The following is an 11,504-nucleotide window of genomic DNA, read 5'->3' as shown; positions in this document are numbered from 1 at the left end:
TATGAAGTTTATGGATTTGATAATGGCAGTGGTGATTCTAAAATGAAAAACAGAAGAGTAAGTGATCAAGTTAAACTTGTTTTCCTTAGAATCAAAGCGGGGGTGTGTGTTTCAGACTCAGTTACAAGGATGTCCTGAGCTGCAGTGGGAGTTAATTCTTGTAGGTCCCACCAATATCTTTTTCTGGAGAAGATTCTTCACGCGCATGGCTGGAAACTATAATAAATGACCCCCAAAAGCGATGTGATAATAAATCACTGTGAGAGAATTGTTTTCTAATTAATTGTACTGTACTTTGTGTTCTCTTTTTATGTGGTTGGGCTTCCTTCATTAAACCAAACAGAAAACTCAAAACTTTCACTGAAAAAAATCTTCTTCTGTTGATGTTTTTTGTGTTTTGCTTCTTATTGACCCAGTTTTAGATTTGCTTCAGTGACTCTTACATACCCAACTCAAGTTTTTCAAAGAATCTTCATAAAGTGAGTCACTTTCTCCTTTCTTCTGTTCATGTCATACTGAGTTTTTTCTTTCTTTCTTTCTTGTTTTGTTTGAAATTATTGTGAGTTTGAAGTTTTGGTTAGTGAGTTTGTGTTCTTTTTCATTTAAATTAGTTGTTTAGTTCAATCTGTGAATCCTGACATCATTGCCCAATTGTTAGTTTTGGTGTTTCTCAGTGAATTGTGTTTTTCCATTTCTTGCTTTTCTGTTTTTTAATTGTTGTGTATCTAATTTCAGGCTTGCTGTATATAATTTTGTAGTTTACTGATGTTATTATTGCCTTCAGCATCAGAACTCTTTCAGATCAACCAGAAATGCTAGGTTCTTTCAAATTTATGATCGAAATCTTATTCATGGTTTCCATTAGTATTGAGTGAAAGTTTAGCGTGTTGTAGAACAAGATTTAGAGTAAACCACAAGTTTAGGTGTTTAAGCTTGTGATTAAAGACTATATTGTATGTTTTATGTATGAGTTGAATGAAAGTGTGTTAGGTATTCTTCCTGCTAAAATGCATTTCTGATTGCAGTTGACAAAAACAAAATTTTGTTGACGATGTTTCTGCGACTCGGACAGATTGGGTTTTTGGATACTGGCAAAAGCAATCCTTCCTGGAAGTTCCTCTTTTTGTTTTTCATCTTTACTGTACTATTGTGTTTTGGTTCATAATACCATTTGACATTCGGATTTACTAGTCTTTGGTAGATGCAAATTTGAAGAATTATCGATATGGATGATGGTACTTCTTCACCTAATTCAATGTTTGGAGCCCTCCCGGATACTGCCATGGATTTGGATTTCATGGATGAGCTCTTGTTGGAAGGATGCTGGTTAGAGACCACAGATACATTCGACTTTTTACAGCCGGGTCCTTCAAGTTCCAGTGCTGTTCCACAGTTTTTGCCTTATTCAGAGTCTAATACTGGTTTGAATATAAACCTACATCCTCATCGACAAATCTATCAAGAACAAACAGAAAGGAAGTTCTGTGGAAATCCTTCACTTGTTTTTCCAAAAACAGAAGAGCTTCAGGAAACTGATTCTCAAAACCCTGCCGGTTTTGAGACTACTACTTCTGTTCAATATGGGAATTTTCCTGTTGATGGTCCTGAATCAGGCAGAAGTTTGTGGATTGCACCTAGTGCGAGTTCGAGTCCTTCTTCGTCAGTGAAGGACAGATTATTTCAGGCTATTCTTTGTTTGAAAGAGTATGTAAAAGATAGGAATGTCCTTGTGCAGATATGGGTGCCTGTAAGAACAGAGGGCAGACATGTCCTTACTACTGTTGGCCAGCCATATTCTCTTGATCCAAATTGCAAGAGTCTTGAAAGTTACAGAAATGTTTCAGAAGCCTATCAGTTTGCAGCTGATGAGGATTCTAAGGAATTGATTGGGTTGCCTGGTCGAGTTTTCTTGCAGAAGTTGCCTGAATGCACTCCTGATGTTCGTTTTTTTGGAAGTGATGAGTACCCACGGGTTGGTTATGCACAACAGTATGACGTTCATGGATCTCTTGCCCTTCCTGTTTTTGAACGAAGCAGTAGGACTTGCTTGGGTGTTGTTGAGATTATCACAACCAGTCAAAAGACTAATTATCGTCCCGATCTTGAAAATATTTGCCAAGCTCTTGAGGTCTTTTCTTCTTTTTCCTTCGCTTCTCTTCTTTTAGTTCTTTTTCGTTTTTCTTGCATTGTTTCAGAGTTCAAAAGTCTATTCTTAAAATGTGAAGAGCTGCAAACTTTACATTAATTTGTTGAATGAAAGCAAAAGATGGCTACAAACTGCTACATTTCATGTGCCAACGTGTAATGGATGACCAAAAGTATATGCCATTTGCTTGTAAAATTTATGATTGTCTATACATACATAGACACCATTCATGACTCCATGAGCTATCCCTGAATGTGCCTGCCCCGCTTTTGAAAACTTTTTCCTCATTCCATACTTCTTGATGGATGTGACAATAAGTCTGCTTGGTCAAAATGACATTAGACTCTAGTGTATTCTGTTACCAGCTTTTATATTTGCTTGGTATCTTTGTATATTGTCATAGTCTACATTTTGGTGGTACTTTGTTGAATGCCTTGGACATTTTTTTTTTTTTTTTTTTTTTTTTGGGTCAATTTTGTCCCCGAAAAGACCTTTCAGAAGAACCTCTGGTTATTGCTTCTCATTCTATAATGCTTCTCTTCCATCACCTGTATAGTAAACTACCTTGTATTCTAGTCTAAATAAGAATATTCATTTGCAGGCTGTTAATCTTAGGAGTTCACAAAATTTCAACATGCCCTCTGCAAAGGTAGGTAGTTGGTTAAGAATTATATATGTTCCATAATGTTATGATGATTATCTGAGGTCACTGATGTTCTTACTTTTTCATAGGATCGCGGCAAGTCATACCATGCAAGATTGCATGAGATAGCAGAAGTTTTAACTTCTGTCTGCCAGAGACATAGTTTGCCTTTAGCTCTGACGTGGGTCTCATGTGATGGTGAAGGTGAAGGTGGATATGTGCAGTCTGATGAGAATTATGCTCATTTTTTTTTTACTGTGGAGTCTGCTTGCTTCGTGGCCAATAAAAAACTATCAGGCTTTCTTGATGCATGCTCTGAGCACCAGCTCCTTCAAGGCCAAGGACTAGTTGGCAAAGCATTTTCAACAGGAAAACAGTGTTTTGCAGCTGACATAACTGCATTTAGCAAGTCAAATTATCCTCTCTCTCATCATGCTCGGTTATTTGATTTATGTGCTGCTGTAGCAATTCCACTACAGAGCACAAACACTGGACCGGTTGAATATGTCTTGGAATTTTTCTTGCCAAAGGAATGCCAGGACACTCAAGAGCAAAAATGGATGCTGAACTCGTTGGCTATGTTTATAGAAAAATCTTGCCAGACTTTAAATCTTTCCATGGGCAACGAGCTGGAGGAAGTCATATTGCCCATTAGGGAAACGGGAGTTGCTTCAGATGTTTCTTCCCCTTCAAAAGAAACATCTCCAGAACAGTCATCGTGGGTTGCACACATGATAGAGGCCCAACAAAAGGGTAAGGGTGTCTCTGTCTCATGGGATTATGATAAAGACCCAAAAGAAGAGTTCAAGGTGACGACACATTGGGATGATGCTCAGGCAGAATCATATGATAGGCAGGTTTTTCCAGAGCTTGGGCAATTTCAACAGAACTCTGTGGCCAAAAGTAGTGTTGAGGGTGGTGGAGACTCTTCTTCCCTTGGTGGCCGTCGGTTGGAACGAATCAAAAAGGCAGGAGAGAAGAGGCGGACCAAGACAGAGAAGACGATCAGCTTGCAAGTTCTTCGACAATATTTTGCTGGGAGCCTTAAAGATGCTGCTAAGAGTATTGGCGGTAGGGAAATTTATAATTACTGTTGGAAATCACATAATCTTGTTTAAATTGGATATAAATTTTGAATATTTGGTTCAGATAATTAAGGCCTAACTTGCTGCTATCTTTGATTTTGGGGGAACCAACTTGATACTTATGAAATCCTGAGAGCTTGAATATCAAGTTTTCTCATTAATCATAATTAATTTTGTTCATTGCACGTAGTAATAGCATTTTGAGCCAATGTTCTTCCAAATCCTTGCTCTCAATGGGGTCGTCTGAACTCCAGTTATTACTAGTAGCAGAACCTTTTCTCTACTTGGGAGAGACTTTGACATAATCTCTTGTTGGAAGAGATTTCTACGACATCTAACGGATATGACAGTATCATATTATCTTGTAATCAAATCAGCAGTGGGTTGAAACCAAGTCTTACAGAAGCTGTGTATTTACAGTATGAAAAGGGAATTACTTTGACCAAATAAATTGAAAATGGCAATTTATGTTTAGGTCTTTCAAAAGATACTTCTGATTCATTCCAAGTGCTCCATTTTTTACGAACTTAATTACCGAACTCTTTCTCTTATAGTTGCTATGCACATTCACTTCCATTCTGAGTATCCTTGAGGATGGAGTAGTAGCGTGTCGTATATAACAGTCAGTGATCTTTCTACATACAGTGTGCTGATTGTTTTCCCTTGTTCGGATTGCAGTGTGCCCTACAACTCTGAAAAGGATATGCAGGCAACACGGGATCACCCGTTGGCCTTCACGAAAGATCAAGAAGGTAGGTCACTCTTTAAGGAAACTCCAACTTGTGATTGATTCAGTCCAAGGTGCTGAGGGTTCTATTCAAATTGGGTCCTTCTATAATAGCTTTCCAGAATTGAACTCCCCAAACTTCTCTGGGAATGATCCTTTTTCATCAGTGAAGACAAGTGACCATTTGAAGCCTTTAAATCCCCAACCTGACACTGGTTTATTCAGGACGGGTGTTACTGTTTCAAAATCCCCATCCTCGTCATGCAGTCAGAGCTCTGGTTCAAGCACTTGTTGTTCCACTGGAGCAAAACAGAATAGCACTACTGTCAATGCCTTGAGTAGTGGAGATGCACTGAATGTAGAAGACTCTGGTGGGATGCTAAAGCGAGCTCGCAGTGATGCAGAATTATACGCCTTGAATCAGGAAGAACCAAAGCTTCTTGCAAGATCACAAAGCCATAAAATATTGGGTGAGCATGTTAATCTTGAGTCCCTACCTCCCTTGCCAAAAGGTCGAAACCACACTCCACGAGATAGCAGTACCTTTAGAATCAAGGCAACTTTCGGAGAAGAAAACATACGGTTCAGCTTGCAACCAAACTGGCGGTTTAAAGATGTCCAACAAGAGATTGCAAAGCGTTTTAGTATAGACGATTTCAACAGAATTGATCTCAAGTATCTGGATGATGATCATGAGTGGGTTCTTTTGACATGCGATGCCGACCTAGAGGAGTGTATAGACATATATAAATCATCTCAGAGCCACACAATCAAGATCTCCCTCCATGTAGCTTCTCACCTGAGATTAGGAAAGGTCGTGCATAGCTCTGCACCGTCCTAGAATAATGGTTGATTTCCTTTTGTTCACGGTGGCAAAATTCAAAGAGTATATATGGTTAGGATGTTGTGGAGCTAGCAGCTTGTGAAATGGTGGGAGATCTTGTTAAATTATTAGTAGATTAGGAATTATTTCACTTTCATTTTAGCGTTAACAGCCATGGAATCTACTTTTTATGGATCATTGGGTGTTTTGAAAGTATTAATAAACTGTAGAAACTATGGGGATCAGAATAAGGAATTTGCCTGCATGTGAATCATGTAATTGCCGATGTTTGTTAGCTGGACAGATATTGGATTAAGAGGATTGATGGTGTGGATTATCACACCTGCTTTCTTTATTATGTCTGTATATGATTCTAAGGATATAATACCTGAGGCTTGAAAGCTTCAATGGTGCCCCAAATTCACTGTAACTTTCCTTTTAATAGTATCTGCATTGAATGTACGGTAAATTATCATTCTCTGTGAACCTCATTGAACACAATGTAGTCAAATGAAATGGGAATGATAAGTCTATATCAAAGTTTTGTTAACCATTCATAATGAGAGGTTTTTTGCAACCAATGGAATGGAAAAAATAAATAAATAAACAAGTTAATCAAACTCCACTATCAAGCTTCTTGACAATCTTACCAGAAATCTTACTCATAAGGTTCAAAGCAATGCAAGAGATAAAAGATGTTATTGATTGTTGTGTTGAGAGGCATAAGTGGCAACCAAGAACAATAAGAGGGTCCATGATTCAGTTTCGAGAAACACAAGTGGAACAAGGAATAATTGAGGTGTAAATGATGGGACCAAATCAAGTCCCAAGCTTTAATGGGATATTAATCACTATAATATCAGAAACACGCACCGTTGCAGGGAACCTGGAAGATGTGCTTTATAAAGTTTCAATACCTACTTTAAGTACCATTTAAGTGGGACAGCATCTTGTTTCCAGGGAGCTGGCCTGCTACTGAAAACCTGGAAAAGATTCTAATAATAAAAAGCGGAATCATGTCCCTGCGCATCACTTTAAGTAGGCCATTAATAAAACTAAAGCCAGATGAAACTACGGAATATTGGAACCCAATTAAGGAAAAAAAAAGGAAGGCAGAAAGAAGCGTTAAGATAAATCAAGATATTTGCTATTTATTTGGAAATTCTATTTGTTATTCTGGATTGTAGATCATGTTGTTTTTGCCTAAATCAACATGCTGACATTTGGTCAATTTCGGCAGAAGTGTAGTATATAAAAAGTAAAAGTATAGCAATTAAGCAATATAACAAGTGAACTTTGAGTCAGTATCGGAAACTTCCTCAAGGCACAACAAGCACATCAAGAAGCAATGAACCTGCAAAAGATAGAAGTGATGATCATGAGTGGCCAAAACCAACACACTTAAAAATACGAAGGCATAGTAAGAATATATGCTAGACAACAAAATGCTGGTTCCATCTACCTTGCCAGATGTTATTTACAGCAAGAAAATATGCTTGTGTTCCATCGACCTTGCCAAATGATTTTTACTACAAGACCAAACACAAAAAATAAATAAAACAACAAAATTGCTGTTAGATGTTTACTGAAAACTTGTGGTAAAAGACAATTGCACAAGAAGGGGAAGAAAAGATTCATTACCGAATGCTGGTGACACTGAAGCAGTGTACTGGAAGAGGTGTTCAGAATGCAGTCCTTCACAACTTGCACCATATCATTTGCTGTTTTGATGCTTCTAATACCAGCATGTGAGGAGACCCTGATTTCAACAATCAGAGGAACAACCACAAAATGAAAAGCTACCTCTGAGTCTACAATAGATGGAGGACAAATTATGAAGTGCTGCTACGAATGGCAATTAAGTGAAATTAAAGCACTATAACCATACCTTAGTTCTAACAAATGGTCGTTGATCTTGGCATTCAGTTGGTCCTCTCAACAGAGAGCAAATAATGAACACAGATCTTGAGGAATTATGAAACTCCATTACCAGCGTCCCAATTATCAAGGAAGTTATATTTCTGGGGATGGAAACTTGGTAAGCTTCCTTGACCCCAGCCCTTCTGTACTCGCCTAAGAGTTTTCAATGCAATGCCACTGCCATCATCTCTGTGAAAGATTAGGTAAAATGTACAACATCAGTAAAAAAAAAAAAAAAAAAAAGAAAAAGAAAAAAAAAAAGGAAGAGGCACAAGCTGCATAGCCATCTCCAGCAGTAAAGCTTGATACATTAAAGTGAATTAACCCATTAAATACAGAAAAAGAAAAAAAGAATCAGATATGAGGATCACCTAATTAATTCCCACTGAGTTAATTTATACCCCTCCATGCTACTAGATAAATATATCAGAATGCAATTGGCATATTATTACTTTACCCAAAATTTTCTCAAAAAAGACATCATGCAAACAAATTCCTTCAAAACTAAATCATTTAGCATTATCTCAAGAAAAAATAAAAGATTAATTGAAGTCTGAATTTAGTACCAAGAACCAGAAGGATCAATGAGATCAGAGCAGAAAAGTCTGAAGAATTGAATCACAAAGTACTTTTATCAACCATACCTGTGCAAGATTGTCTTCCAATCACTTCCACCATGCTTATTTTCTTTTCTGTCAACTAATTCCCTGGTACTTTGATGAACCTTATTTACCACCTTACTGTCTGTAGCCATCTCCATCATCCTCTCTGCAAGTTCATCAGCCTCATGTTTGTTTCCCCTTTTACCCAAAGCATCAATTACGGGCATGAATGAAGCAGGATCAAACCCATATCCTTTATCTATCATCTTATGCAGGATGCCACTAGCTATTTCTAACTTATCATCCTTAGCAAGTATGTCGATGAGATCTTTGTATAGGAAGTTTCCCAAATCAAAAGATCTATCTAATGAAGGTTCAAATAACTCTCTAGCTGAGGTGATTTCCCCTGCCACAAGTAACTCATTGAACATTAAGCTATAAAGGCCTTCTTTGTGGCCACATACGCTCAAAGCAGTCTCAAATGCCTCCTGTGCTAATCTAAAATCATTTGCTTTACTTAAGGATCTTATTAGCATTTTGAACGAAGAAATTTTAGGAGGTATGCCCTTTTGCAGCATTTCATCTAAACAGGAAGTGGCATCTTCTATTTTACCCCCTTCACAGAGACATCTAATTATATTATTATAAGTGCAAACATTAGGAGAAACTCCTCTTTCTCTCATCTCATCTATCAGTCCATAAATTTCAAATATTTGATTCTTACTTCCTAACCCCAGGATCAATGAATTATAAGTTTGTACACTCTTTCTGCAACCTCTTTTCTCCATGTCTTTAAGTACTCGAAATGCAGATGATATCTTTCCCTCTTTACAGAAACTATGTATAAAAGTATCATAAATCACCGAATCAGGTTGCAAATTTTTCCCCATCATCTCAATGAACTTCTTTTTAGCATCGTCAAGCCTTCCAGCATTGCATAAACCACTAATTATGGTTGAATATGTAATCAAATCAGGCAAGCATTTCTTCCTGCTATTACTATCATCAACTAGGCCAATAAATGAGTTCCCCAAGTTAAAAAGAGCGGCACTTCCATGATTCCACATCTCATTTACAATTTCAATTGCTCTGTCCAGTTTTCCACCAGTACACAGACCATGAATGACAATATTGCAGGTCACGGTATCAAAACCATAACCTCTTTCATTCATTTTTCGCAGCAAGTCCTCAGCTTCTGATATCCGCCGTTCAATATAAAGACTATGCAGCAGAATGTTACATGTATAAGTAGTAGGAAAACAGCCATTCCTTATCATCTCATGCAGAACATTGTTGGCCTCAAGTACCTTCCCATTACTGCAGTATCCATGGAGTAAAGTGCTATAAGTTATTGTATCTGGGGAAATACCACTGCTTCTCATTAAACCCATAACCATCCTTGCATCAGAGAGCATTCTATTCTTGCATAGCCCATCCATCAATATGTTATATGTATATATATTAGGTTCTACTTCACTATCTACCATCTCTTTAAGAACTACTTCAGCATCTAGAAGCTTCCCATTCCTGACCAAACCCTTCAGCCAAATATTATAACTCTCCAAGTTCAATAAACCACCATTTTTTATAATGGTCTCAACCATGGTCTTAGCTTCCTCCAGCATTCCTTCCCTGCAGAATCCTTCAAGCATCAAATTATATGTTACAGAATTAGGCCTTGGTAGTCCTAACTCTTCATCTATCTGCATATCTCTAAATATCCTAGAAGCTTCAAGAATCTTCCCCACCCTACAAAGAGCCGATATCCTAGAATTGAAAGTCACAACATCCGGAGACAAGCCATCCTCTCTCATCTTCTCTACCAGTTTTTCAGCATCATCAGTCTTACCATCCCTACAAAAACTTGAAATCAAAGTATTATACACAACCCTATTCGGAGAAACCCCCAACACCGTCATCAAATCCAAAACCTCCAAACCCTCACTAGCACGGCCAGCTCTACAATACCCACGAACCAAAATCGAAAAACTAAACTCATTAGGTATACAACCCTTCTCAGACATTTTATCAAACAACTCCCTCGCGTCCTCCAAATGACCCGAATCACAAAGCGCACGAATCAAAAGATTAAAAGTATAAGTCTCCGGAGAAACCCTAGCAACAACCATATCTTTATACAACCACAAGAGACAATCTATACGACTTTTTCTAATACAACCTTGGAAGAGAACATTATACAAATAGATAGAAGGCGGGCTTTCAGGCAAATGAATGCGTATGGCTTTGAATTGCGTATAAGCTTTATCGAACAAATCAGCTTTAGCCAAGATCTTAACAAGTGAAATAAGGGAAGAATGAGAAATTTCTTGGGGTTTTAAAGAAAGGAGGAGATTGTGAAGTGTGTCGAGTTCTTGAAACATCTTTGAGGAAATGAGGATGTGGGCAATGGCAGGAATGGAGTTAAGAGGGAGATCGGTTGTGGGTGAAGAGAAAATACGCTTGAAGAGTTGCCATGCTAGTTTTGGATTGTTCCTGTTCTTAAACAGAGCTTTTGTGAGTTTGGTGCTCTGCTCCATTGAAGTCTCACGGACTGCTGGGTCTCCACAGTTGAAATATTAGTTTGTTCGTTGGTTTTCTTGGGTTGAAGTGGCGCGAGAGAGAGATTGCGTTTCTATGATCCTTTCCTTTTAATTTAATTTAATAAATAAATATGATTAAGTATTGCCCGTTTAGAAAATGAGTATTAATTATTAAATCTATTAGAGGGGATATATTTTATGATAGGAGGTTTTAACTTCCCAGTCAATTTAAATATATCTCAACTAATTGATCCCTCAAAATCATGAAATTATAAACACACGTCTCAATTAATCCTCTGAAATCATAAAATTACAAATACGTACCTCAACTAATCTTTCAAAACCCTAAAAATGTAAACACGTATCTCAATTAATCCCCAAAAACCTTATAAATGCCTATCGAGTAAGAATTCAATGACTATCCCAGTTAATATCCAAGGAAAAATTTGAAGAAATATCAATCGAATAAGAGTTTTAGTAATTACCCCTATTAACACCTGAAGAATAACTTGAATATAAGATCTCTTGAGTAACATACCCAAGAGTCCCTATCAAATCACTCGACCATCCAAAGATAGTTAAAAATTTATATTTTCTTCGTAATAAAAACGTCAAATTTGTAAAATATTTTATAAATCTAATACATAGTATTAATATTGAACTATTGCAATCTGATTCCTACTTTCCTTTATATGGACTTAAAATTAATACATCGAATTGAACATAACAAATAGTTAAAAATATCTATAATCTCTTTTTTATAATAGGTAAATATTGATCTGTGAGAGAGTNCGAGGAAAAATTTGAAGAAATATCAATCGAATAAGAGTTTTAGTAATTACCCCTATTAACATCTGAAGAATAACTTGAATATAGAATCTCTTGAGTAACATACCCAAGAGTCCCTATCAAATCACTCGACCATCCAAAGATAGTTGAAAATTTATATTTTCTTCGTATTAAAAACGTCAAATTTGTAAAATATTTTATAAATCTAATACATAGTATTAATATTGAA

General features: G+C 37.0%; 2 protein-coding genes across 7 annotated transcripts; one reads left to right on the top strand and one right to left on the bottom strand.

The window, feature by feature from the left end:
• On the top strand, positions 1-5,870 carry LOC116112779 (protein NLP2-like). Of its 4 annotated transcripts, XM_031398905.1 has the most exons (6): positions 3-479; positions 759-819; positions 1,026-2,128; positions 2,748-2,795; positions 2,879-3,860; positions 4,553-5,869. In XM_031398905.1, the coding sequence occupies exons 3-6, from the start codon at positions 1,226-1,228 to the stop codon at positions 5,440-5,442; spliced, it is 2,823 nt and encodes a 940-aa protein (XP_031254765.1). In that variant the 5' UTR covers positions 3-479; positions 759-819; positions 1,026-1,225; the 3' UTR covers positions 5,443-5,869. The 4 variants fall into 4 exon arrangements, with proteins under 4 accessions (XP_031254767.1, XP_031254765.1, XP_031254766.1 ...); XM_031398906.1 differs by lacking the exon at positions 759-819 and having other exon boundaries at positions 1,192-2,128; XM_031398904.1 differs by lacking the exon at positions 759-819.
• LOC116112780 (pentatricopeptide repeat-containing protein At2g17140) lies at positions 5,777-10,530 on the bottom strand. 3 transcript variants are annotated; one of them, XM_031398910.1, is made up of 6 exons: positions 7,989-10,530; positions 7,313-7,533; positions 7,066-7,183; positions 6,887-6,953; positions 6,298-6,778; positions 5,777-5,872 (listed from the first exon to the last, which is right to left on the bottom strand). In XM_031398910.1, exons 1-2 carry the CDS (start codon positions 10,481-10,483, stop codon positions 7,398-7,400), a joined length of 2,631 nt encoding a protein of 876 aa, XP_031254770.1. In that variant the 5' UTR covers positions 10,484-10,530; the 3' UTR covers positions 5,777-5,872; positions 6,298-6,778; positions 6,887-6,953; positions 7,066-7,183; positions 7,313-7,397. The 3 variants fall into 3 exon arrangements, with proteins under 3 accessions (XP_031254770.1, XP_031254771.1, XP_031254769.1); XM_031398911.1 differs by lacking the exon at positions 5,777-5,872 and having other exon boundaries at positions 5,982-6,778; positions 7,066-7,235; XM_031398909.1 differs by lacking the exon at positions 5,777-5,872 and having other exon boundaries at positions 5,982-6,778.
• Between the last annotated feature and the right edge of the window lie 974 nt (positions 10,531-11,504).

Source organism: Pistacia vera, unplaced genomic scaffold (assembly GCF_008641045.1).
Source record: "Pistacia vera cultivar Batoury unplaced genomic scaffold, PisVer_v2 Contig67, whole genome shotgun sequence".
Taxonomy (NCBI): domain Eukaryota; kingdom Viridiplantae; phylum Streptophyta; class Magnoliopsida; order Sapindales; family Anacardiaceae; genus Pistacia; species Pistacia vera.
This window is presented reverse-complemented; position numbering and strand designations above follow the sequence as displayed.